The sequence below is a fragment of the Miniopterus natalensis genome, chromosome 17 (genome assembly GCF_054644295.1).
Source record: "Miniopterus natalensis isolate mMinNat1 chromosome 17, mMinNat1.hap1, whole genome shotgun sequence".
Taxonomy (NCBI): domain Eukaryota; kingdom Metazoa; phylum Chordata; class Mammalia; order Chiroptera; family Miniopteridae; genus Miniopterus; species Miniopterus natalensis.
Window position 1 is genome coordinate 20,910,306 of NC_142097.1, and position 27,401 is coordinate 20,937,706.

Genomic DNA, 27,401 nt, shown 5'->3' on the forward strand with positions numbered 1-27,401 from the left:
TCATCAAGCAAACACAATCTACAATCTGATAAGTGCTCCTATAAAAATAAATACAAGGGGCTTTTGAGGGCTGATTTGAAGGACACTTAACTCAGTCGTGGGATCAGGAAGGCTTGGTGAGTCTTGGAAGCGTAGGAATTGGCGAAGTAATGAGGCTGGGGTGAGGAAATGGTGTTCCTAGAAGAAAACTAATGACATGAACGAATAAATGGGAGTTAAGAGAAAGAGTGAAGAATAGGCTCTGGCTTGAGAAGTGTATGTAGTGCATTGTGAGGGAGGAGTTCAAGGATGGGCATGCAAAAGATAAGACGAGAGAGGTAAACAAGGTCCTTGCATTTCAGTTTTCCGCACCCTCCAAATAGGGAGTTATTAAAAGATTTTAAGCAGGGGAGTGGCCTGACCTGAGTGGCACCTACTGAAAGACGATTATGGCTGCCTTGTGAAGAAGCTGGACACTAGACAATGGTAAGCTGGTGAGAAATATTGGTCTGGGCTCAGATATTGACTGTATGAGGAGATAACTAAATAGATTTGAGAAATAATGACAGGAAATTTGGGAAATTTGACAGGATGGGAATGAATTGTTTAGGTACGTTGGGTTTGGGGCACTCAAAATTACTAGTAGATACATCAAGGAGGCAGCTGGATGTGCAAATCTGCAGCTCAGAAAACACATTCAACATTACACTGCCCTGATTTTCTTTGTTACTTTTTGTTTTTGTTAACTTCTCTACTTGATCTTGAAATGTTGGAAGTTCATCAGGGCTTGTTCTGATCCATTCTCTTTTTTATTTATACTCACTTTTATCCTGGGCAAACTCATTCAGGTTATTGCTTTAAGTACCTCCTAATACAGTGATGACTTTCAAATTTATGTCTTCTGTCCTTACCTCTCCCCTTACCTCTGGATTATGTCCAGCTGCCTACTTGACCTTTCCACTAGGATGTACTAAACAGAACTTTTATGGCAACTTTTCCTGTATTGAATAAAACATTTGATCTCCCTCTCTGAATCAGTTTTTCTCTTGCTGGTCTTCCTCATCTCAGTAAATGTCTTCACTATCCACCTAGATTCATCCTGTAACAGCAGGTCCTTTTAATTCCGTCTCCAAAATATATCCTGAAGCCATTCTTTACGTTCTTGGTTACAATCCTAGTACAAGCTACAATCATCTCTTTTCTGGACAATTGCAATTGCCTGTTAATTAGTTACCCCCAGTCTTGCTCCTCTAAACTCTTATATTTCATACAGCAATGGTACTGTAAAGTTGTAAGTCAGACGATACATCATGCTTCTTTAAAACCCTTTAATGACTTCCTGTTGCACGTAGGCAATGAATTCCCTATCCTGGCTTACAAAGCCCTATAGGATCTCAACTGTCTACCTCTCCATTATGTAATATCCATACTTACCTTGTTTTAAGCACATTGGTCATAATTCTTGATGATACCAAATATACTTCTACTTCAGTATTTTGTATATGCTTTGTCTAGGATTTTCGTTCCTCTGATAATAGTCATATGGATAACCTTTTTTCTTTTTCCTTTTGAAAAAATATATTTTTATTGATTTCAGAGAGAGGAGGGGGGGAGAGAGAAACATCAGTGATGATAGAGTTGTCATTGATCGGGGGCCTCCTGCACACCCCTGACTGGGAATCCAGCCTGCAACCTGACTGGGAATTGAACCACAATCTCTTGGATCCTAGATTGATGCTCAACCGCTGAGCCATGCCCAGCCGGGCATGGCTAACCTCTTTTTACTACAATGTTGGGTCAAATTCTCCCCTCCCTCCCTCCCGGGTCTTCCTTGGCTTTTCTAAAAATACTCTCTCTCCCTAGTTACTCTCATATCACCTCTTGTAAAGTCTTCATAGTACTTATCAGTATTTGAAATGATCTTTCTGTGAGTATAAGTTTCTCATTGATTAGAATATGAGCTCCAGGAGAGTAGGGAACCTTGTCTGCTGTCCACTCTTCTACCCCAGTGCTTAGAACAGTATGAGGCACAGGTTGGTTACTCAGTGAATATAGATTAAATGAATGAATCTATTACAAATACAGATTTGAGAGTCATTAATATATAAATGGTAACTCAATTGATGAGAGTGGATATGATTAAAATAAGACTGTAATAGTTCTTCATCCTAGCTGTATACTAGAATTAGCAAGTTTTTTGTTGTTTTTTAAATACATCTTTATTGATTTCAGAGAGAGAAAGGGAGAGGGAGAGATAAGAGAGTCATTCACCGGCTGCCCCCTGCATGCCCCCTGCTGGAGATCAAACCCACAGCCTGGGCATGTGGCCTGACCCGGAATTGAACCTTGATCTAGATTATAGGCCCGTGCTCAACCGCTGGGCCATGCTGGCCAGGCCAGAATTAGCAAGTTTTTAAAAACAAGGATATCTGAGCTTCACTCCAAAATGATAAAGTCTGAGTGAGGCCTGGGCATTTTTAAAAGAGCCTCATCCAGTTTATTCTGATGGTTTTGTGAGACAGTATGTAGAGAGAGAAGAGCTGAGGACAGAACTTTGAGAAATACTGCTATTTAAAGAGATAGCAGAAGAGGATCCTGAAACAGGATGACCAGTGAGGTGTTGGAACCCAAGGGCGAAGTGAGTTCAAGGAAGGAAGGAGAAGTTAATGGTGTCGGGTGATCAAGCCTGTATGTATAGGGCCAAGTCATGTATAGGGTAGCATTCGTTACATTTAGCAATATGGAAGGTGTAATTTGTCTCAGCACAGGGTTTTTCAACCTTGGTATTACTGGCATTTTGGGTTGGATAATTCGTTGTTCTGGGGGGCTGCCCTGTGCATTGTAGGATGTTTACTAGTATCCCTGGCCTTTACCACGAGACACAAGTAGCAGTCCCCAGTTGGGACTACTAAAAATGTCTCCTGATGTTGCCAAATGTCCCTTTGAGGGACAAAATCACCCCTGTTGAGAACCACTGCCTTGGTAAAAGCAGTTTTAGTAGAGAATTGGAATTCTGAACCCAAACTGAAGTGGGATGATGAATAACAGAAATTGGGGAAATGGAGACAGAATATGGACAATTATTTAAGAATATTATTAAGGGTGGTTAGAGGCGGGGTGTGGTAAGAAAAGTCATCATATGGGTTTTAAGATGGGCGAGAATTGAACATGTTTATATACTACTTGAAATGGGGATAACTGATGTTCAGATCCCTTGAAGGAATGATATCCAGAGCACTGGTGGAAGATTTGTCTTAGGAGAGGAGGATGCCTCTTGTATTGTAATTGGAAGTAAGGGTAGGTGCAGATGCTGATAATATAATACTAATAAATGACTAACATTTATTGGGAGCACTGTTATAAGCAGTTATGTGTCTTAGCTCATTCTCACAACAATGCTGTCAGGCAAGGGGTATAGGGAGTATTCATGGAAGAGGTGAATGGTGTAAATGATCTTGATTGCCACTGGGAAGGGGCCTTCCAGAGGGTACAGTGAGGAACAGAGGCATGGAGAGGTTAAGCATCTTGCTCAAGATCACATCTCTAGTAAGTGGAGAATCAGGACTCTAACTCAAGCATCTGGCCTTAGAGCGTGTGCTCTTTACTACATGCACGGATGCTTATAGCAGAGGTGGCAGGAAGTTGAGATAATTCCATCTGGTGCCTTTTTTTTCCTTCAGAGAGTATATAGAAACATGGGAAGTAACATGATAGAAAGTTTGAAGAGACTGTAGGAAATACAAGGATAGCAAAGAAGACTTGAAATAACCATTGTTGGAAACAGGAAATTTTATGACTAGGAATTCATAAAATTGCCAGACAATAATAAGGGTTCAATTAAGTAGGAGGCAAGCATTTTGGGAGTGCCAGTCTGTACGGATGCCTGACTTTTTTCCAGCTTTAGCTAGGAACCTGGTTATGTGATTCAGTGTTGGGTATGAGAATAGTGAGGGAAGTGGTTGATGGATGGAATCCAGGCTGAGTAGGGTTAAAAAAAGGTGTGCGTGTGGGGGGTGCTACCAGAGAATGTAGGGAAGTCAAGAGCTTAGTGTTACTGATGAGACTCAGAGAACTGGTGGAATAAAAAGAACAGGATAGATAGGTTTGGTTTTAGAAAGACTTTGGAAATGGAGCAATTCCGGGGGGTGACAAGGGCTAGGTGTGGCCGTGGAAGTGGGTAGCTGAAGAGAAGGGAAGGGAAAAGCCTTTTAGTTGATTGATGTCAAGAACCGAGATGCTGAGTGTTGGATGGTTGTCCAAAGGGATACCATCAAGGTGGCGCCAAGACCTAGGTTTAGGCAATGAATGAAATAAAATAGGGAAGTGGGCCAGAGGATGGTATAGCTTGGTTAGAGAGCCAAGACCCTCAGAGAAACAATGATTCTCATACGAAGGGTGCAGGACGGTGGTGACATAGGAAGGAATATAGGAGGATGAGCAACACCTGAGATTTCAGGGAGAGGCCAGTTCAAGAGAGCCAGATTTCAGTTACAGCAGAGATGGATGAGAATGTTCGAGAAAGGTGGAGGGTGTCAATGCTATTTGTATCCACAGATCCCATTAGAAAGAAAGGAGAGAGAAGAAGGGGGTATTTATGTTTTGAATGGTGTCCAAGGCTATGCTGATAGCTGAGAGGAGTGGGCATTTCAGGCCTTCAAGAGAATCTGGCCACAGCTGATGGTACCAGATGGTGAGTGCTCTTTGCAGACCTCTATGCTCAGTTCTGTCTTAAATCTTCTGGTGAAGATTGGTCAAGTTAGGATTGAGGTGCTACTGAGCAGAGTCTGGTATCTGGCCAAGTGATAAGATATCCTCTGGAGAGACCCAGAAATATGGAGGAGGATGGGTTGCAGACTTATGGGCAGGATTTTGTAGGAGTTAAGAATTGTGTAGTTAATAAGGCCTTGTTTGTACCCACAGACTGTTAAGGCCCAGGGAAATTTGGGTGATATTGCTTATTGGCCCAAATCTGCAGAGTAGGCAGATCATTTTTCCTGTCTGGTCTTTGTGCCACACTATTAGAGTCAATGTTGCTTATACCCCAGCATAGTGAAATGACTCTCTTGGTTTTTCTTACAACTCTCTGTGAGGCAAAACATGAATCTGGAAGTGGTAGGGCAGGTGAAGAGATGAATCGGAATGACATGTACCATCTGGATTCAGAATGGCTATTGGGACCATTCTAGAACCTGGGAAAAACTTGACCATCCATTAGATCACTCCAATAAGATGGAGTAAATGGGAGTGGCAGGATGTTTTTAACCTCTGGCTGTCACAGGCGCACATGACAGCACTGAAGATAGGAAAAGAAACCTTACTTTTGAGTTCTTACTGTGTAGTGTCAGGCACTGTTAGGCTTTATGTGCTTCATCCTTATAGGACCTATCTGCAGTAGTACATACTATCCTCTTCATTTTGTAGGTGAGGAAGTCAGAAAGTAGAGTAATTTGTCCAGAGTCAAAGATCAAGTAAATGGTGGGCCCTAGATTTCAGATGATCGGATTCCAAAGTCTCACCTTTTTTTTTTTTTTGATGGAGAAGACATAGCTTGTTGGGATTGGTATGGCAGGTCCTACTGGCAAAGGGAAACTGAAGCCTTCAGTAAACAAAGGAGAAACTAAAGCAGTTTGGGAGAATTAAAGAGTCTGTCAGAGGGAATGGCCCTGAGGTAGGTACAAAGTAGGTGTAGGAGATGAGACAGCAGAGGGCGTGGTTGGTCTTGACTACAGCCTAATTATCTCCTGACCACTGAGAGAGGTGGTGGGTTGGGCAAGTTATTAAGAGGAAATGGCCTAAGAGCCGTGCTTACCAGGATTTTCTTCTATTTTCCCTTCAGCAGCTGCCCCCCTTTCTCCCCCCACCCCTCCCTCACCCCCCACAATCCCCTCACAGAGGCTCAACTCCCTAGCTTTTTCATTAAGTTCTGGGCATAGACAAGGGCTTGATTTAGGGATGCAGGCTGGTCATCTAGAACAGCTTTGGTTCTGTCTTCTCCCTTCATGAAAGGGACATGTGGCTGAGTGGAAGGAACACAACCCAGAGTGAGGAGACCTGTGTTTCAGTGAAGCTTCTGATGAAGGTAACAGCCATGGTAGGTAGAGTGACACATTTATTCGTCGAAGGTAAGTACAGATCATTTTCTCAGGGGAGCCTGAGAAGCATCCTCATGGAGTGGGGTCTAGGCCCAAAGAACTGACCTACCTGGAGGTTTTGGCAAGGATCTGGAGCTGTTTCCTGATCCCTGGCGTCCAGGGCCCTGTGGCCTGTGACTTGTGTTTTAGTGGTTTAGAGAAACAGGAAGGGAAGGCAGAGGTGGGGTAGTCAGCAGGCCCTTTCTGGGCACTCAACTTTTTCTGTTGGTCTGATGTGGCACTGGCCTTTGCAACAAACAAGGGGTTCAGCTGTGCAAGTCGAAAGTCTTGGATAGTTAGCTTTTCTGGGTTCTCATGCTTTCTCCTGAACCTTGTAGGCTCTTCCTTCTCATTGGTCTTAGGTGCCTCACATACAAAGAGAACCTTGTTTTTCAGCTTGTTTTGGATCCAGGGATCAATTGAAGCCAAAAGAATGAATGTTTCTTTTAACTGCATTAAAATAAAGACTCTGTTGCTGGCCCACTTCAGGCTAAGGCTAAGAGTGGAGGGGATAGCCACGGGAAAGAGAGCTCTGGCCCCAAGGAATGAGGTCAAGGGACAGTGTCTTAGGACTTATTCCCTTCTCCCTCCTGGCAAAGAGCAAGTAGTGAGGATGGATGGGAAAAGCTTGGAGGAAGGGTTGAGAAGAGGAAGAGGAGGGCAGGAGTGCCTTACACTCTTTATCACAGACTGGTTCTTTTCCGTGTCTAGCATGTCCAGGAGCAAGTGGAACACTTGTGGGCTGCGGATCCCCAGGACACCCTGGGAGAGGCAAAAGGAGAGTGCCTAAGTAGCCAGCCCCAGGAAGATGTCCCATCTATACTCTTGTCCATTCCAGTCCCCTGTGATGACCCTATGGCCTGAGAGCGGGAGGTATGGCTTTCCAGCTGAGGTATTCCTTTCCTTGCCTTCTGGGGCCACTGCATTGGGTTCCATTGTGCATTATCACCAGGAAGAGTTAAGACAATTTCTGCAATATCTAAGCAATGCCTCTCACACCCATCTCCTGTCCCTTATCCCACTGACCTCCAATCCGGAAGAAAAGGTTACTCTCTACTCCTGGTAGGGCTGGAATTGTAAAATAAGCAAGCAAACAACCTCCCCAAACTTGACAGCCCTTTTTTCTCCTCAGTAATTCTGTTCAATTGCCTAGTGCTCCTGCCATCAGCACCTGGTCAAAGAAGCAGAGTGGCCTTACCAAAGAGATGACAGCTTCCTGGCGTGTGGTGGCTTTTGAGTTCAACAGTTGCCTGTGTAAAAGGGAGTGAGTGTGTTGTGGTTTAATCCTGGGCAAGGGGGAACAAGGCTGATTGTTTCTTATTATAGCCCAGAGTGAGTTGGGCATAACGCTGAAGAGTGATGCTCATTTCATTAATTATCCCCTCTTGTTTCTTGGGTCAGGAGAGGGGCTGGGAGGGGAAAGGCAGATACTGAGGAGGTGCTACACGACAATCACATCTATCCAGAACTTGACCTTTTACAAGCCCCATTCATGTCCTCTTATTAATTTGAGCAACCCTGAGTGGTAGGTATAGTCAGCCTCTTTTTACAGTAGAAGAAAAATCCAGCCTGGCTGGCATGGCTCAACAGTTGAGCATTGACCTAGGATCCAGGAGATTGCAGTTTGATTCCCGGTCAGGGCACGTGCCTGGTTGTGGGCTCCATCCCCAGTAGGGGGCGTGCAAGAGGCATCTGATCAATGACTCTCATCATTGATGTTTCTATTTCTCTCTCTCCCTCTCCCTCTCTGAAATCAATAAAGACATATTAAAAAAAAGAAAGGAAGGGAGGGGAAAAAAGGGAAGGGAAGGGAAAGGAAGAGAGAGAGAAAAGAAAGGAAAGAAAAAAGGGAAGGAAGGAAGGGAGGGAGGGAGGGGAGGGAAGGGGAAGGAGGGAGGTAGGGAGGTAAGTCTAGGGGTCAAAGAGTGAGTTGGCCACGGGCACAGGCAAGTGAGAGCTGAGGACTGGCACCAGGTTCTCAGCTCTCTCTACCCCTCTACCTCCTTCCCAATGCCTAGGATTTGGCCCTGGCAGCTCCAGTCCAAGCCACTCACTCCTCCACCAAGTTCAACATCGTGGGCTTCATCCTGAGTGCCTCCACAGTTTCAGCCACAGCCATCCTCATAGCCTGAAGAGGGATTAAGATGGGACAACAGAGAGAAGGAATGCAGTGATACAGCATTAAGTGCTTTACAGACCTTTATTGAATGTTTAGTTTGTGCTACATATATAGTGGTCCTTACCTTGAGGGAAGGTCTGGTGGGGGAAGCAGACAAGTGAGTAGGCAATTGCATTACTGTGATGTGTTACTACTAAACTAAGTGTAGGGTGCACATAGGAGGGTCTGCTAACTTAGTCTGGGTGCCACGAAGATTTCCTGGAGGAGGCAATGCCTCAGCTGAAACCTGACAAGTGAGTGGGAGTTAACCAGGTAGAGGGCTGGGGGAGGGTGATTTTCTGGGCAGAGGGAGGGAACATGTATGAAAGCCTGGAGGCAAGAGAGAGAGCATGGAGTGTGTAGAGAACAGAAAATAGTTCAGTTTAGCAGGATGACCAAACTGAGGCTCTTCAAAGTAGGGCCCTCTGAGTAGTTATACTGGGACCACAGGTATCAATCAGGATTGGGTCATCCCAAGCATAGTTTGTGTGTGGTTCTGAGGGAGAGAGTGGTTGAGGTGAAGTTAAAGGCGTGAGAAGGCTGGTGGTGAAGGACAGGGTAAACCATTCTGAGGGCATTGGAGAGCTGCTGAAAGGTTTTATGCATAGGCGAGACACAACCTGTGATTTACATTTTAGAAAAATGTCTAGATAAAAGTTGTGTAGTAAGCTGTTATAAAGATAAAAGCAAAGGAACACAGGAGGGCAGAGCTAATTCTATTTGTCGTAACTTGGGAAAGCTTCTCATAGGAGGTGGTGTTTGGCCTGGACTTGAAGGATCTATAGTATTTGAATAGGCAGAAGGAGACAGGGGTTACTTACCAGTGGGGGTGACAAGTTTTTCACCTTGCAGAGGGGATATGGATGACTTGGAGCATTTTAAGCTGAGAGAACTGTCTGAGCAAAGGCAGGGTGGCTTGAAAACATAGGCATTAGAGAAATGGAGTGGGTTACGGTGAATGTGATGCTTTGGGGGGCAGTGTGGTGGGAGCCAAGACAGGGGAGGTCTTCAGAGAAGGGAGATGAGACAGCTTTGGGCTGCCTGGGCTTTGGAGATTTGTTCTCACTTACAAGGAAGGGTTCATTATATATCTTCCTCCTGAGCAGGTCAAATATGAGTCCCTCCAGTCCCTGTGCCTGGATCTGCTCCAGCCCAATGGTCTTGAGCATCTGGGTGGCTTCAAAGCGGTGCTGAGGGCAGGGGTGGGTGAGGTATGAAGGTTAGACTCCCTTTCTCATCCATCCCCAGCCCTGTCCTAGTGCTGGCAAAGGAAAGGTATAGGCAGCCCTAGAGCTTACCTCAATGACACAAGAATGGCACAGCTGTTCTAGGATGGCCCTGATAACCTCGGCTGAGTGTACACGCATCATCTTGACCAGCATCCTAAGTGCCTATGGAGGGCAGGCAGCGTGGGTGGGGTCCAGGAAGCATCTGGATGGCCAGGCCAACTTGAGGTCTGAGTCTGGAACTTGTGGGGAGTAGGTAGGGTCCTGCCTCTTGGCCTCTTGAGTGTGCACGTACATAAATGAGTACCTCTATGAGTCAAATATGCACGGACACATGTACACTTATGTCTGTCCACCTGACCCCAAACTCATGCACACACCATTCACACACAGGACCCTGCAGCACTCCCTGCTGAAGCTTCTTTGCCCTGGGATGAGGGTGACAGGGTCCAGACCCTACGGAAGTCAACACTGGCCTCTGTTTCTTCGTACCCCTCAGGGAGCCCAGCCCCCTGCCCCGCGCACCTTCATCCTCTGGCTCATGAGCCCGTGGTACAGGCGCTGCAGCAAGAACTCTCGGGCCGTGTTGCTGCAGGGCCTCAGGAAACCCAAGCACAGAGCTGCCTCCACGGCTACTTCATTCGGTGACTTCTGTATCAGCATCTGCAGCACAGACACCAGCGTCCCTTCATCCCCGACTTGACTCCTCTGTGAGGAAGGCAGGAGGTGAAATGGGCAGGGACTATGTCTTCAGTCAGCCTTTCTTAAGAGGGCAGTTCATTGCTGCTTCCAGGCCGTTTTCGCTCCCTAAAATGAATCTCACATTATCAGGTTATTTTATCCACTTATTATCTTTTCTGTCATCTACTTGCTCCTAGGTCATATCCTCTCAACATCTATGACTTTACCTTCTGAATGGATCAATGTTACTCTCTTTAACACTACTGCTGTCTAATTCCTGGCGTTAAAAAACAAACGTCATTGATCCGGCTGTTCTCCAATAACCTTGTCCACTAATTCCCACAGGGAGACTATCATTCATTGTGACAGCTTCTCCCTGATCTGCATTTCATGGCTCCCATTCTCTGACCATCACCTCTTTCCAGCTCAGCTCCCAATGCCAACAATTGGACTCCACAAGGGCTAACAACCATTGAGCACCTTTTCACCGCTCCTCACCTTCACCCCCCTTTCTTTCCCCAGCTTACATTCCATGGTCCTGCTATAATCACTTCCCTGTCTCACTCAATTCCTTTACCCCCTTCTTGGTTTGTTATATTTAACTCTCTACTTGCTCTGTGCCTGCACTTCCTGGAGAAAAACATAGTCACAATGACTGATCTTGATTTAAATGTATGAACACAAGCCTCACGTAGACCCTGAACGCTGCCAGCTAATCATACTGTTTCTCCCAACAGTTCTCTTTCCCACCCTCCCAGTTCACGCCTTTTCCTCTGTGCCTCTAATGCTTGCTTCCTCCATTCCCACTCTCAGCTGATGGCCTTGCTTCCTACTTTACTGAGCAAGTAAAAGTAACTAGAAAAGAAGTCCCAGAGACACCACCACTTCTATCCAGCTTTCAACCTGCAGCCGTACTTTCTTCTTTCCACTTACACTATGGACTGTGACCACCTATTTCAAGTCAGTCTCTCCACTTGTGTGTTAGAGCTCACCCCTTCTCACCTACCCGGGAACATTGCTGCACAACTCTCCCCACTCTCTTCAAAATGATCATTTTCCTAACTACTGGATGATTATTCTTCAGCCTAGAAACATGTTATCCCCCCCCCCCTGAATCCACCCCTGGTGCCAACTACAACCCTTTCCAGCAAAACTTGGAAAGTGGTCTGTTCTTGCCGTATTTAATCTCTTTTCTCCCATTCTCTCTGAAACCCACTCCAGTCAGGCCTTCGCCCCCACCCCCGGACCCCCGCACCAGGATAGTTCTTGTTAAGATAATCAGTGGTTCCCACACTGTGAGGTTCCTGTATTGGTTCTCAGTCCTTACACCCTATGAAGTGTGTCCTTTCCTTGATAGATCTCCCTCGCTGGATTCTCAGAATACCACCCTCTTGGTTGTCTTCCTACTCATTGTCCACTTCTCACTACTTACGGGTTCTTCCTCTTCTCCTCTTAACATTGGGGTGCCCCAAGGCTTGACTCTTGGTTCTTTTCTCAGTGATCTCATCCGTTTGAACAACATTAAAAGCTGTCTATATGCTGACAAGTCATAATTTTTTCCCCCTAGTTCAGACTTCTTTTCTAAACTTCAAATTGTATATCCAACTGTTTACTTGCTGTCTCCCTTGGATGCCCAGTAGACATCTCAAACATGACTTGCCCCAAACTGGACTTCGGGTATTACCTCTGAACCCATTCCACCTGCAGTTTTCTCTATCTTAATTGATGATGACTCCATCCTTTCATTTGCTAGGCCAGAAACCTTGGATTCATCCATGCTTCCACATCTCTTATAGTTCATGCTTAACCTGTCAGTTTTACTTTTAAAATATGTCCAGGGTTTAATAACTTCTCACCAACCCCACTGGGAACCATAGTCCAAGCCGCTACTGTATCTCACCAGGATTGCTTCAGTAGCCCCTAATTTGGTCTTTCTGCTTCCACTCTTGCCTCCCCCCTCCCATCTTTTCTCAACACAGCAGTCAGAGTAAACCTTTTGAAATGTTAGATCATGTCACTGCCTTGCTCAAATGGGTCCCTATTCCACTCAGAGTAAAAGCCCAAGTGCTTGAAATCATCTAGAAGGCCACATACGATCCGGGGTGCTGTTACCTTCTGAGGCCTAACTTCATTTCCTGTTGCTTTCTCTATTCCCACTCTGCTTCGGCAGTGCTGGCCTCCTTGCTGTTCCTTGATGATGCCAAGCATGCTACTAACTTAGGGCATTTGCAGTGATTGGCCCTTCTGCCGGATTGCCTTCTTCCATAGCTGCAAGGCTAACCTCCTCACCTTCATGTCTTTGCTCAAGTGACATCTAACTGAGGCCTTCCCTCTCTTCCATGTTTAAAATCGCAACCGATCCCCATCCCCACTTGGCATCCCTGATCACCTTCACCCTCTACATTATTTTTTCATTGCATTTGTTACCTCTAACATACTATATAATTAAGTTGATTGGTTTTTATATGTCTGCCCCCACTAGGATGTAAGCTCAACAAAAGCAGGGATCTTTGTCTCTTTGGTTCACTAATGTATCCCAGGGCCTAGGAGACTGCCTGGCACTTGATAACTGTTTAATATATATTTATTGAGTAAATGGATGAATGATGAATTCTGTTTCATGTGGAGCAGTGATGGGGTCAAAGTAAGAGGACCCTAAAAGGGAAAAACCTTGAGTAGCGTCAACTGACTCTCTGGTTCCTCTCCCCGCTTACGGAGGTTTTCCTTTAACAGGTTATAATAGGGATGGTAATAATGGGTACCAAGTAAATAGCATGGGCATTGAACTAGGAACTTTACATACATTATCACATTTAATCTTCCCAGCAGTGCTATAAGATAATAGTATCTCCATTTTAGAGATGGACAGACTGTGGCTCTGAAAGCTGGCTTTTCAGAGTTTGTATGACTGGTAAGTAGATATGCCAGTGCTTCTATTCAGGAAACTCCACAGGACAGTGCCTTGCCATCAAATCAGGAGCTAGGTTACCTCCTCCCTGACCTAAACCCTTGCCAGCACCATCAGTTACCTTGTCCTTCCTTGCCCCAATTACTGATCTCCCAATCACCTTGTCTCTGGGGATAGCAGCCCAGGAGTTCAGAGCTACTCGCAGTCCCCTCAGAGCGTCCATCTTTTGCTCCTCATTTGGACCCTTCAATTGCTTGGTGAGAGCCTGGATCACGTCCTTATTCAGGCAACCTGGACAGGGAGGGTCCTCAGGTCAGGGTGGGGCCTCAGGGGCTGCTCCTTTCCGCCAGGATCCATTTGACTCCACTGGGCCCTCAAGACAGAAGTTTCAAGTACTAGGTCCCAAGGTATTGCCCATCATCCCAGGACACCAGAGCGGCTGGCTGAGCATGACCGCAATTCCAGTCTGCCTTTTCACTTCACCTCCCTCTCTCTGCCCAGGAGAGTACCCAGACATGCTGCCAAGTGCTAGGTTGGAGTGTGGGTACACTGCCCTCCCTTCCGTTCTTGCCCAGAGGGGGAAGTGGCTGCACTGCCTCCTGTCTCACCTTCCCCAGCTCCCCACCCAGGGAGAGAATATACTCACCCAGGATGGCCAGGGCTCTATGGGCCTCATACTTCACTTTCTCTGGACCAGTTTGGGCCTGATTTAAGAGGCAGGTGGTGGGAACATGCTATGAGGTGATGGAATGTCAGAGCTTTAAGAATCTCAGCTTAGCTTCATTTTATAAATGAGGAAACTGAGGCCTAGAGAGTGACTTGTCTATGCTCAAACACAGCGTGCAGCCAGGATGGTGCAATGGAAGGAACCCAACTTGGGAGTAAGACTTTTGTTCAAATACCTATCTGGGATCTAGTTGCCACGTGGCCTTGGGCAAGTCACTTGGCCTCTCAGAGCTTCCATTTTCTCATTAGGAAAATATAGATACTAGTACCTATTCCTAATATTGTAAGATTTAAATGAGATTATGGAGGATGCATGTTCTCTGTTGTAAATTGGCACATAGAGAATGAACTCAGTCCCAGTTCTCTCCTAGCTTTCAGTTGAGTGCTTCTTCTTAGACAAATGGGATATTCAGATTCCACCTCCCCCATCATTTTAGATCAGGCTGCCCTTTAAAGAAGCCAAGGGGGCATGAGATGGCATATGCTGCACACTGGCGGCTCTCCTCACTGGATGGATCTGACCCCCCATCTTGTACCCTTGTGAGCCTTGTCTGTGCCCATGCTCTGTACACCTCCTGCCCTGCTCCCTCCTCGACTCACCACCTGCAGTAGTGCTTCTATGACAGACTTGTCACGTATGCCCAGGCACCCCAGAGCCTGCAGGAACAGGGGTAGAGGAGATGGAAGAAAGCTTGGGTACCACCCCAGGAGTCACCATTCTCTGTACACAGCTGGATTTGGTTCTTGGAACCCCCCCCGCCTCTACCCCCCCACCTCAAGCATCTTTCTCCTCTGCAGCTCAGACAGCTCCTACCTGCAACTGTGCTCCTCCACCCTTGCCACTTCTCACCTGTGCCCCATAGAGCTGCTCCTCCTCTCTGGGAGATTTCAGGCTTTGTGTGAGTTCCTGCCCATCCAAAGGAGCCAGTGGGAAGGAAGAAAGAGGTAAATATAGTTGTAGAACTTCAAACTGAAAGGAGCTCATCCGATCCAATCCAACCCCTTTCCCTCCCCACCCTCTATTTTGCAGGCAGGGATTGACGGCTGAAGGATGGTGCGAGCCCAAGGTAAGGGCATCCACAGGGAGGGGGCCTCCCCACCCTGCCTCCCATCGTGGTCCCTGACCTTTAATCTTTGCCACTTTAGGGGGTCCCCAGTAGGGTGTAAAGGCTTGGGTCCCTTCTGAGATTTTATAGTCAACTTGATGATGGGGAGATGGATCTTTTGGATGCCAGTACCCTCTTTGAGGTACCTGTGTGAGAAATTGCACGAGCAGCCTTGATCTTGTCCCCCCCACCCCCCTACTTCATAATTTCTCCTCTGCCTCTGGTTCTCAGCCCAGGTCAGAGATGGGACCAGAGGAAGACAGATGAGCCTCCTTCTACCCTGGGTCCTCTGTGGGACCCGTAGGCTGACTTGATCCACTCCCGGCCCCACCACACCCTTTCCCTCTCTCTCCTAGAAGGTGCAGACAGTGTGGAGAATAGGGAGCATTAAAGCACACCTAGGTTCTCTCATTTTCTGCATCATCCTCTGGGCCTCCCGTTCCTGTCGCTGATCATACAGGGTGTGCCAGTGTGTGTAGATCTCGGGCTCCTTGAAGTAGCAGTATGGTACCGAGTTTGTCCTGCTCGGGTGCTGCCTCCAGCACTCTGGACTTGGGGGAAACTCTTCCTTTGGCACCTGGGAGGGTAAGGGGTGCGAGTGGCAGAGCAGTTGCAGATTTAGTAAACAGCAGGCAAATAAGATGTTCAGTTAAACTTGGATTTCAGGTAATGAATGCAGTATTTGGGATATAAAATGTATACACACTTTAACAGCTGATAGCTGTTGAATGAAAATGAAATGTATTTTAATAAGCACTACCTTTATAATTATTCAAAGTGTGTATACATTTTTTAGGACACCTGTATATATATATATATTATATACAAACAATTATTCATTGTTTATCTGAAAATCAAATTTAATTGAGCACCCTGTATTTTATGAGGATCCCTGTGTTAATGAATAAAAACGACTCCTCATTAAGCACTGCCTGTGTAGCCCAGGCCTTGCAGAGACTATCTGACAGCAACTCCACAGAGGGTGCTGGGCAAGGGTTGGCCTGTGACAGAGGAGGCGTCTGAGGCTCAGGGAGGGAAAGTGACTTGTCCAAGAATTAGTGATAGCTCCAAGGGTGAGTGTTGGGGTTATGTGAACTGGGCTTAATGGGAAGGGACAGTCTGCTGCCTTTCCTATTCAACAAAGCTCCCAGGGAGGCAAAAGTTAGGGGTTTTACCTGGTGGCAGGACAAGGACAGGTAAACAGGTGCCGAAGCCTTTTTGAGTTCTGTGGTACAAATGAGAAAGCAGTTACGAAGGTGGGTTAAAGAATCGTCCATTCAGGCACTCATTTATTCAGCATTTAGTGAACACGAGTACCAGGTGCCAGAGAGGTAAATAAAGCCAGGGAGGTTATTCCCTTCCTTAAGAGACTCGTACTTTTCTGGTACCTTGCTGCTCAAAATGTGGTCTGTGGAACAGCAGCATTGCCATAGCCTGGGAGTTCCTCAGAAATGCAGACTCTCAGGCTCCACCCCAGGCCTCCCAAATCAGGATCTTCATTTTAACAAGATTTCTGTGTACTTTGAAGTTTGAGAAACACTGGTCTAGCAGAGCAGTTGTCAACCTTGGCTGCCCATTGGAATTATTCAAGGGAACTTTTAACATGCCTTGGCCCTGCATAAGACTGATTGAATCAGAACAGATTCTCTGAGGAGGGGCCTAGGTGTTTGAGAAAGCTCCCCAGAGGTTTCTAATGTGCAACTAATGGTGAAAACCATTGGTCTCAGCCAGAAGTTTTCAAACTTGAGTGTGCAGTAGAATCACCTGGAGAGCTTATTAGAACAGATTTCTGGGACTCATCCCTAGAGTATTGGTTCAGCAGCTCTGGTGTTGGGCTTGAGAATTTGCATTTCTAACAAGATGCTGATGCTTCTGGTCCTGGGACCACACTTTGAGAGCCAGTGGACTAGCTGGTGAGACAGACTGTTTATTAATGATTAACAAAGGGAAACAAATGTGAGGACATGAGGCACAGGTGGTACAGATGAGGGGCCCTTAACCTGGCTGGGAGGATCAGGGAAGGTTTCCCAGATATTATGCACAAGCTGAGTCTTCAGTCCAGTTAGATAGATAAGGGGGAGGGGCTTTAAGGCATGGGAACAACTTATGCAAAGACTTGGAGGTGTGAGAGTTAGGTAGAGAGCCAGGGTGCAGGTGTGGGAGCAGATGCTGGGAAACACAGGATGTTCTACCTTAGAGGACCCTGGAGACTTAGCTTGAGGGCTATAGGGAGCCATCAAAATGTCCATGGGCTTGCCCTGAACCCTCCCATGGATTTGCTGAACTCACCCAGACCCCTGCATGGAGGGGAACCAGGGAGCTTTCTTTTTCAAGCCCTTGCCCCTGATTCTGTTCCTCTCCATTCCACCTCACCTCTGTTCCTGTCTGGATATTCCAGCCATGGGTACTGGAACATTAACCTGGAGATGTCAAAAATATCGATTGATTTTTCGTAGGCCATCCTTTTATTCTCCTGGTGAGGCCAGAGGGAACTTGGGCAGGGTGGTGATGGTGGTGGTCAAATACAGGGCCTGTTGGGGGAATGGGGACTCAGCTCGGGGGGACCTGTCTTCTGCTGCGCAAGAGGAACTAGTGAGGTATCTGGGCTTCTAGAGATGGAAGCTTCCAAGTGCTGAGCAACCAGATCTCCTAGGTAAATAGAATACTCCAGTTCCATTCTTTATTTTTTATTTTATTTATTTATTAATTTTTAGAGAAAGAAAGGAAGAGAGAGGGGAAAAAACATCGATTTATTGTTCCACTTATTTATTTATTCATTGGTTGACTCTTGTATGTGTCCTGACCAGGATCATACCTGCAAACCTGGCATATCGGGATGATGCTCCAGCCAAGTGAGCTCCCCAGCCAAGGCTCCAGTTCCAGTTCTTGAGCCCCAACCCTGGCATCTACTGGTTTGTAGGCTGAGCTAGTCATTTTACCTCTGGGAATTTTAGTTTCTTCTTCGAAAAAGTGGGAAAGTCATGCTTGTCTAGCTAACTAGAGGGGCTGTGGTGATGCATAAATTCAAAGAGGAAGTCAAAGCGTTTGGTGAAGTGCCAAGTTCACATAAGCCTGTATTAGGAGCAGGGGTTCGTCTAAGGATTAGTCATCAGGAAAATGCAGGGATGGGAAAGTCCCTCATATACACATACCTCCCTCCTTGGCAGCAAGAGACTGAACTAAGTCTGTGGTAAGGCCATTCATAACTTCAACTTTTGCATATACTGTTTCCTCTGCCTGTAGGCCTTTCATTTTCTTTTCTACCTTTTAAACAGTTTTTCAAATATTTCAAACTCTATTTATTTATTTTGGTTTGCTATTTTTATTTATTTATTTTAAAAAATATATCTTTATTGATTTCAGAGAGAGGAAGGAAGAGGAAGAGCGAGAGACAGAAACATCAATAATGAGAGAGTCATTGATTGGCTGCCTCCTGCACTCCCCCCACAGGGAATTGAGCCCACAACCCAGCATGTGCCTTGACTGGGAATCGAACCACGATCTCCTGGATCCTAGGCTGACGCTTAACCACTGAGCCATGTCCGGCCTGGCTGGTTTGCTATTTTTAAAAAAATTTATCTTTATTGTTGAAAATCAAACTCTATTTAAATGTTACCTCTTAAGTCTCTTTTCTCCCTCAGGCCCCCTGCCTCACCCCATTCAGGTGAAATCCCCCTACCCTACAATATGACCACAGCCTTTTGTCCTGGTGCTTCCTTTTAAGTGTTTATCATATGTTTAATCTGCTCAAGGGTCCCTCCTGCATCTTCCTCACTGGACTGTGAACTGCCTAAAAGTAAAGATAATGGCTGGTCGATCATTCCCCTCTCTGTTCTGCTCCCCCCCTCCCCCCAATGCCTAACACAGTGCCTGGCACACAGAAGACAGCTCACTGTAGCAAGAGAACATTGGCCACCAAGCCATCAGACTTGACATCACTAGTAAACTCACGTTGTATGCCCCTATGTGCTGCACTGAGAAAGACAGCACCACCCACCTGCTATTCCTGCCAGAAACGTTTACCCTGAGTTTAATTAGGAGGAAACAATCAGGCAAATTCAAATAAAATGTTCCACAAAAATCTGATCTGAGCTCCTAAAAAATATCAGTGTTCTTAAAGACAAAAATCTCTGTTAAAGGGCACCAAAGAGACATGACAGCTAAATCCAATATGTGCACATAATTGTATCCTGGATTTAAAAAATAGCTATAAGAGACATTGGTACAATTATGGGGATTTGATCAGGGCCTGTGTTTTAGAAAATTATACCGTGTCAATGTTAAGTTTTCTGAGTGTGAACTATGTACTGAAAGTTTTAGGGGTGAAGTGATATCACATCTGCAACTTACTCTCAAATTCAGGGAAAAAAAATATTATACCAACCATATATACATATACGCTCACACGTATATGCGTATAGATAAAGCAAATATGGTAAAATGTTAATATTTGAATCTAGATGATGGGTATGTGGGTGTATTCTTACAAATTTCTGTAGGTTTGAAATTTTGCAAATTAAAGGTTAAAAAAAACAAAACCATGGGCTTCGACATTAGACCTGATGTGTTTAAATGTCCCACCCACCCACCCTTTTTTTTTTTTTTTTTTTTTTTTTTTTAACTTTGGGGCTTCTTACAAGTTATTTCCTTTTCTTACCGAGGATTTTCCCAACTGTAAACATGGTTAATAATACTACCTCCCCCAAAGGGCTGTGAGGATGAAGGGTGATGAATGTAAGGGGTTGGCAATGCCTGGCACATAGTGAGCGCTCAGTTATGCTAGCTATATTTCCCACAATATATATTGTCAATATATGTTTACATGAAGGTACACACAGATGGGAAAGTTGGAGTACTCCCACCTCTTTACTTATCCTCTTTATTTGAAAGAACTGAGGTGTTTGGTGATTGCCATTAAAAACCTACTCCAGGAGCAAGAGTGTAGAGTATCCCCCACTGGGGATGAGGTATAGGGTAGACCAGGGTGGAAGGGGAACAGAGTGAGTGGAAGGGCCAGCCACAGTCTGAGGAAACGGAGGTGCTATGGCAGGGAGTGAGATAAATTCCTGGGGCCTTGGTATGGGGATGTAGTGACTCTTGTTTTCCCCCAGAGTGGATAAGCCACTAGTTACTTTACCTGCGCTGCCCTCCCCATGCCCTTCCCCAGAGAGTTTGTGCTCACAGCCCTGCTCATTGTGCAGGGCCATGGCCCCCAAATCTAGGGCGGACACCAGATGTGTGCACCCCTGTGTGCTTAATGTTCATGAGAAAGGAGGGTGCCCGAGGAGGAAATCACACCAGGAGCCAGCTTTGTAATTGTCTTGAGAATTTTAATGGAAAGCCGATTTCTCACTTTTGCCAGTCAGCCTATCCCAATGAGGGGCCGAGATGGGAGCTTTGGCCACGGGACATGACCATGGAAGCTCAGTTTTTCTCCCTCCTTTGCCTCCAGAGGCACACTGACCCGAGGCATGCCGACTTCCTTCCTGACTGCAGAGCCATGCCTGAGCTGAGGGGCCTGCCCCTCAAAGCCTAGAGATTTCCTATGCACAAGGCAGAGCCTCAGGAGCTCTTGGGGGCTCTGGGGGGGGGGGGGGGCTTTTACAGCTGCTGCTGTGTGGTGGAATTGGGGCCCTCCAAGGAGGGGTGGGAGTAAGGATTGGGGAGAAGCCTCCTAAGCTGGTTAGGCTGAGAGCAAGAAGCAATAAGAAAGTGCGCGAGTTGGGGTTCAAGGCGCTCTCCATCCTAGCTCATCTCCAGAGAGTTGATATACTCCTTCACCCATTTCTTCTCTGGGTTGGCGCACACCTGGCGGTCCTTTCGGGTGATTAAGCTGTGAGAGAGGAGAAGACAGTGAGACCTGGTCAGCGCTGGGACAGCCAGTTTTAGGAATGAGACGGATTGAGGCATAAGGGGAGATGATGATGGTACTGGGTGGGGCATTTTTGGAGCTCCATAAGATTATATCTATGGCTTTTAAGGAAAGGACATTCCCTCTTCTGTTGATTCAAAGGGCCCCAAGCCAGAAGCAGATTTGTGTGCACTGTAACTCTCTCTCTCTCTCTCTCTCTCTCTCTCTCTCTCTCTCTCTCTCTCTCACACACACACACACACACACACACACACACACACACACACACACACACACACACACACACACACACACACACGCTCGCTGCCTGGAGAGCTAAGGTGACAGGGGACCCAAGGAGCCCAGGGTTGAGCTGGTCGACCCCTAGCCTTTCCTCAGCACTTCCTCTGTTTCAGACCCTGTGCTGGGTGCTTGAGATGCAGAGAAAAAGAGGTGTCCCTCCAGGAACTGGGTCATGGCTGAATAAGTGGGAGACTGGAAGTGGAAAAACAAACCTGTGAGGGGTCTGGGCATTAGTAATTTTTCAAAGCTCCTCAGATGATTAAAATGTTTACCCAGGGTTATTAGCTCTGATGTAGAGGAAGGGGCTATACATGTCGGGCTGGATTGTTTATTATATGAGATCCGCTTACTTTTTCCTGTGTCCCTTGAAAGGGCCCTGAACATGAGTGAACCTAAAGGGTATATGCTAAGTGTACTAAATCAGACAGAGAAGGACAAATGCTTTGTGATTTCACTTATACGTGGAATCTAAAAAACAAAATAAATGAACTATGAAAACAGAAACACACTTATACGTACAGAGGACAGACTAATGGTTTGCCAGATGGGAGAGAGGTTGGGGGCTGGGGGAAAAAGGTGAAGGGATTAAGAAGTACAAATTGGAAATTACAAAACAGTCATGGGGGTGTAAAGTACAGCATAGGGAATGTAGTCAGTAATATTGTGATAACTATGTATAGTGCCAGGTGGGTACTAGACTTACTGGGGGGATCAATTCATGTTATGTAAATGCCTAACCACTATGATGTACACCTGAAACTATTGTAATACTGAATGTCAACTGTAATTGAAAAATTAAAATTAAAAAAGTACCCCCCTCCTCCAAAAGAAAACACCTGTGATTTGGCTTTAGATAACACAGTGTCTAACACAGGGTAGACACTCAACGAGTGGATACATCTATGCCCGTGTGGGTGAATGAACAAAGGGCATAAATTGGAGTCTTGATTTCACCACTTATGAGTTGGATTACCTTCGGCAAGTCTGTTCACTTATCTCTAAAGTGTGGATAGAAATAATTCCTACTTTGTACAATTATTGTGAAGGTCAAATGAGATAGTATGTGTTGAGTAGTTTTGAAGATACCATACATGTGTTGTTACTGGAATGCTGTGGGATCTCTGCTTTAGGGTGGGTCAGAGCAACATGAGACCAAAGGGCCTGGTACAGGGCACTGTGGTGCACAGAGGTTGAGGGCCCCGAGATACTGGCAGTGTCAAAGCACTTCTACCAATTAACTGGCCAGAATGTGGAGGGAGGTCTAGGAGAGCCAGAGGCCTGATCTCCGCAAATGTTGATTGCATAAGTTGGAGGAATTTAAAGCCTGGGGATCATGGGCTCAATTTAGTTGCTTGCCTGACCCATTCTTGGGGTACTGGTTCTGTTTGGGAGAGACCTTGGGCCTAGATAGCAGTGCTTCCAATAGACATGTTACTTTAGGGCCAGCCCTGCCTACTTGGACCTTTCTTGTTTTGGCCTGCAAAGAGAAAGGGAGCAGAAGAGGTCTTCTGGGCTCTAGTGCCTCCTAGTGTTTGTTTCCTTATTTGGGGTGGTGAGAGAGCTTCAGCCCCTGCCCTTGGTAAGCCAGGTGTCATACAGGAAATCCTGCTGAGTCATTATCTGCTCTCCTTGGCCCCCTTCGTCTGTGGCCAGGAAATCAAAAGGCCAGGAAACAAACATCAGGGGTCAGGCTTGCTCAGGCCTCCATTTCGTCCTGCTCCCTGTAGAATAGGACACTGGAACACAGCCCCTCCTCACCAAGCCTTCTCTCCATGCCCCCTGCATCGGGGACCCTCTACTTCCCTGACTTCCCTCCTACCTCTTTTCCTGCTCCGTCTGGTGAGAGCCTCCACTTTTACCTGTCCCTTGAGAACTGCCCAAAGTTGCTGCCCTTTTCTGTGTGCTTTCCTGAGTGTCTGGCCCCAGGGCTAGCACACAGTGGGTGCTTAATGGATGTTTATTGAATGAGTTATTGAATGAATTACCTTCAGTCATCAGGTTTCACTTATCCCTTCTATGTGTAGAATAATGCATTTAGATGAGGAGAGGGAAATATTTAATCTTTCATTTTATTATTCTTACTTTGACCCAGTGGGAGAATTAATTCTATTTTACTCCTCTTTACAGATGAAGAAACTGAGGCTCAGAGAAGTTAAGTGATAGGCCCAAACTCATGTAGCTACCAACGGGCAGGGCTGGGATTCTAACAAAGGCAGACTAGCTCTGGAGCCAGCTAAGACTATGCTCATTGGCACTCTTATATTGGGAGACCCTTCCTCCTATCAAAGAATGTCATATCTCTAGTCCCAACACCCTTTCCTTAGCTATCAACCTCAGTCCCACACACTCTTCTGGACATTCCCACAGGGTCATCGTGCTGGTAACTTGGCTCTTTCCTCTTTAAACAGCACTTCTTCAGGGGGCTCCATACTTCTCCAGCCATCTGGGTTGAAGCCTCAACATCACCTTCAACCCTTCTCTCTTCCTTGCTCCTGACTTTACATCACCTACCAGGGCTCGCCCACTCCACCTCTGAAGGTTTCTCACCTGGGCTTTCCTTCCCCCTTCCTTCCCCCTTTCCTTCCCTTTCCCTTTCCCCTTCTCCTTTCCCTCCTCTTTCCTTCCCTCTTCCCTTTCCCCTTTCCTTCCCCCTTCCTTTCCCCTATCCTGTCCTGTCCAGCCTTCAGTACCATTCACATGGGTAATGACAAGAGCCTCTTAACTGGATCCCGGTTTTCTATGATTTCCCTATTCCAGTTCATTCCACACTTGACAGCACTAACGCTCTTGCTTCATTGTGCCGACACTCAGAGCCCTCAGTGCTTTCCTACATGGAGACTCCATACGCCAAAGGAGAGCCCTGGTGACATCCCCTTGCCTGATATACCCAGTCCCTCAGGCTTTTCTATTCCCAACTCAGACGGCACCTTTTGCAGCAAACTTCCCCTAAGTACCTTCTCCTAACCCCTGAAGCCTTTGTAATGTTCCTGTGCAGGCGCCCTTGTCATTGCTGCGTCTGTCCCTCCTCTTATTAGACTGTGAGACCCATATGGCAGGGATGGTGGGTTACTCATCTCTGCCTGTCTGTGACAGGTGCTCAAAGAAGAACTTTTTTCTTTAGAAAAATACTTGTTTTCAGAAGTAAAATTAGTAGTGCTAAATACTACCACTATACTTTGAAAGATTCTTTAGAACCAATGGCCAACTCTGAATACCTGCAAGTTTGCCAGAGTCACAGGAATTTTTGGATTAAAAATGTCACCATTAAATAGGAAACTTCACAACTGCCCCATTTTCATTCTTTATGTCTCTCTTGTCTTAAATTTCTTAAGCAACTACCACTAATGGCCTTGCTCCAGTAGAAAGAGGAAGGTTCAGAGACAGGCTCTACCCCTCATTGTTGTACAAGCGTGGTCAAGTCACCAAACCTCTCTGAGTCTTGGTTTCGTCATGGGAAACGGAGAGAATTATGCATACATCTCAGGCTATTATGATGAAATTTAGCGATAATAAGTGTAAGTCATTTGACATACAGTGGGCACTTCCTAAGTAGTAGGGATTAGTATATTTTTTCAAATGTATAAGCTTGCATATTTAAAGGAGAATCTCATTATTTCTTCACCAATCAGTAAAGTATTTTTTTTACACAGTGACTACAACTAAGACCCTGACTTCTGACCTCTCCTCCCTAGTTCCTCTGAGGTGTTATTTTATTTTAATTTTTTTATAAAATATTTTTTATTGATTTCAGAGAGAGGAAGGGAGAGGAAGAGATAGAAACATCGATGAGAGAGAGTCATTGATCGGCTGCCTCCTGCGGGCCTCCTACTGGGGATCTAGCCTGCAACCTGGGCATGTGCCCTGACCAGGAATCGAACCGTGATCTCCTGGATCCTAGGTCAATGCCCAACCTCTGAGTCACACTGGCTGGGCTCCTCTGAGGTTTTGGGTGGATTTGATAGGCTGTGGGATACGGGAGCCTGTGGGATTCTTAATAGGAAAGTGATGACTGAGTTGATCTTCATGCAAGGGCATTGCAAATGACATTCAAATAAGTCACATCTGCAGAGATCGGAGACCTAACCTAGTCCATCAGAGTGGGGAGGACCCTCCAAGGACACCTTGTCTAATCCTTTTCATGATAGCTGGGGAATCTGAAGTTAGAGGGAGGAGCCATGGCTATTTGAGCAGCTAGAGGATGGGCAGAGTGGACTGGGCACCCTCTCAGAGGGCTCCTGGGGGGACAGGCTCTGCAACCAAAGACGTCCCTTCCTCACCCCCCTGGAGGGTTCCATGGGACTGAGACTCACACGACTGCTGGCATGGAACACTTGCTGCTGGTGTAGAAATACTCGCGGAGGTGGGCACGAGGCAGTGGGCGGGTGATGTAGCCAAAGCAGCAGGGTGTGGTGTCCGAGGCATCTGGGAGAAGGAAAAAAGCCTGAACTCATTGCCAGTGCACACTGGGTATTGTGCTTGGTACTTTATAAGATTTATCTTAAATAGACTTATTCTCCTTTGGCTGAAACTGAGGCTCAGACAGAGTTGGAGTCCCAAGAGAGGACTGAGAGGATCTCCCAAACCCCTCATCTAATCCTCGTGCCTAGCTTGTATCCTCTTTACACCACCACCTCACACCTCTGGCTCTTGGGACATGCTGGGCCTCCTCCTGACTTGTGCTGGGCCCTCTGCCCTTATTCTTGCCCTTCTAGGATCCTCAATGGATTCAGAACTTGGTTTCTTTGAGACGTCGGGTGTGCTGGGGGGAGGCTTCCAAAACTCAGACTGAAGATGCATACTGGATCCTAGGAGTCTTGGCTGAGGCAGAGTAAGAAGGGCTCTAACAGAGAGGGATGACTTTTTGTTGGTTGATTAATTCAGGATAACCCTGGGAAATGTCAGTTGCCATTTCCCAGCAGAGTAGAAGTGTTTAAGAGCCAAAGAGGACAGAATTTGAACACCAGATTCCCCACTCCTAGCTGTGTGACCTTGGCAAGTTACCTAACCTCTCTGGGCCTCTTTACCCCATCTGTAAGTTAAGGACAGCTACTGAAAGAATAGTTGTATTAAATAAGATGATATATATAAAGCAATCAGCATAATACTTGACCCATAGCAGGTATTTCATTAGCTTTCATTATCCTTTCCCATGACTCATTTTTTCCACCTATGAAATGGGGGGAAATGTGACTGTCCCAGGAGGGTTTTAGTTAAGTGCTTATAGGTTTCTAAGAAACCCTGCTGGTGTTAGGCATGAGTGAGTCATGTTTTGAGGTCAGCGAGAGCTGCCCCTGCCTACTAATATCAGCAGCATCAGTTCACACTCAGTGATACCTGCAAGCTTTTGGGGTGTAGACCCTGAAAACGCAGAAAAGTGAATCCGAGGATCCCTGCCATGAAGTGGCTTAGAGATCTATCAGGGACCAGTGGGCATCAGGGAAAAGCAATAAATAAGAATGAAAGCCACAGGGTCCAGACAGTATAAATGCTATAGTTGAAAAGAGGGCAAGGCCTGGGTTAGCCTGAGGGTCTGACTCAGGTGGTCAGGACTGGGACTTACATGGGGAGGCGGATGCAGGAGCGCAGAAGGCGGCAGCGGCGAGGAGGGTGGCGAGGGCAGCTGCGGAGACCTTCATGGCACCTCTGGCAGAGACAGTGGGAGAGACTGTGCTGTCTTAGGATCCTCTGCAGGGATTCTCTGAAGCTCAGGCTGGCCCTTTATAGGGAGGCCAGTAGAGGGGGCTCCCCTAAGGGGAGTTTCCAAAATAGTAGCCACTCATTGGCTGACATCATAAGTGAAATTGCATTAAATGGAAAAGAAAACTGAAATAGCCTCTGGAAACGTGAGGCTCTCTCCTTCCCTTTCCTTCCTTCCTTTCTCTCTTTTTCCCTTTTCCCTCTCCCTCCCCCACTCTCCCTCTCCTCCTCACCAACCTTAGATCCACGAAGTGAGCTCATCGGGTCGCCGTTTGCCCTCACGAAGAGCTATCACAGCCCTGGTGGCAGAGAACCGCTTCCTCTGCCGGCTTCCTCTGCCGGCATCCTCAGCTTCACCTTCCAGGGCTGGGTTCCTCCCGGGCCAGGAAGCTGCTTCCCTAAGGGCAGGAGGAGGGACAGCTAGGACACGATCAGAAACAGCTGGGTGTTTATTTGGTTGTTTTCAAAGTTCTTTGTGATGCATTGCAGGTCTGTATATTCTCTCTCATCTGTGAAAGGAAATTATTTATTATATGAGGTGTTTTATTGAGAAGGGGAGGGGTCCTCTGAGATATAGTGCCCAAGGGTGGTGATTGGGGCAGTGGATCTGACCTGGGCATTGGCAACCTTTTCAC

General features: G+C 46.4%; 2 protein-coding genes across 2 annotated transcripts; both read right to left on the bottom strand.

The window, feature by feature from the left end:
* Positions 1-6,176: 6,176 nt before the first annotated feature.
* HEATR9 (HEAT repeat containing 9) lies at positions 6,177-17,376 on the bottom strand. Its single transcript, XM_016202050.2, has 15 exons — positions 17,289-17,376; positions 16,091-16,140; positions 15,314-15,492; positions 14,935-15,061; positions 14,660-14,716; positions 14,410-14,466; positions 13,730-13,787; positions 13,244-13,374; positions 10,020-10,202; positions 9,567-9,659; positions 9,339-9,458; positions 8,165-8,238; positions 7,309-7,360; positions 6,786-6,872; positions 6,177-6,560 (listed from the first exon to the last, which is right to left on the bottom strand). The coding sequence occupies exons 1-15, from the start codon at positions 17,374-17,376 to the stop codon at positions 6,177-6,179; spliced, it is 1,740 nt and encodes a 579-aa protein (XP_016057536.2).
* A 2,899-nt stretch (positions 17,377-20,275) lies between these two features.
* CCL5 (C-C motif chemokine ligand 5) lies at positions 20,276-26,705 on the bottom strand. Its single transcript, XM_016202051.2, has 3 exons — positions 26,630-26,705; positions 25,380-25,491; positions 20,276-20,748 (listed from the first exon to the last, which is right to left on the bottom strand). The coding sequence occupies exons 1-3, from the start codon at positions 26,703-26,705 to the stop codon at positions 20,661-20,663; spliced, it is 276 nt and encodes a 91-aa protein (XP_016057537.1). The 3' UTR covers positions 20,276-20,660.
* Between the last annotated feature and the right edge of the window lie 696 nt (positions 26,706-27,401).

Coding starts and splice junctions, on each gene's coding strand:
- CCL5 (XM_016202051.2), bottom strand. CDS start 26,705: ATGAAGGTCTCCGCAGCTGCCCTCGCCACCCTCCTCGCCGCTGCCGCC. Junction 25,492..26,629: donor TCCTGCATCCGCCTCCCCAT/GTAAGTCCCAGT, acceptor TCCTTCTCCCAG/ATGCCTCGGACACCACACCC. Junction 20,749..25,379: donor TGTTCCATGCCAGCAGTCGT/GTGAGTCTCAGT, acceptor CCTCTCTCACAG/CTTAATCACCCGAAAGGACC.
- HEATR9 (XM_016202050.2), bottom strand. CDS start 17,376: ATGGCCTACGAAAAATCAATCGATATTTTTGACATCTCCAGGTTAATG. Junction 15,493..16,090: donor TGTCCTTGTCCTGCCACCAG/GTAAAACCCCTA, acceptor TTACCCTCCCAG/GTGCCAAAGGAAGAGTTTCC. Junction 9,459..9,566: donor GCCATTCTTGTGTCATTGAG/GTAAGCTCTAGG, acceptor CCCTGCCCTCAG/CACCGCTTTGAAGCCACCCA.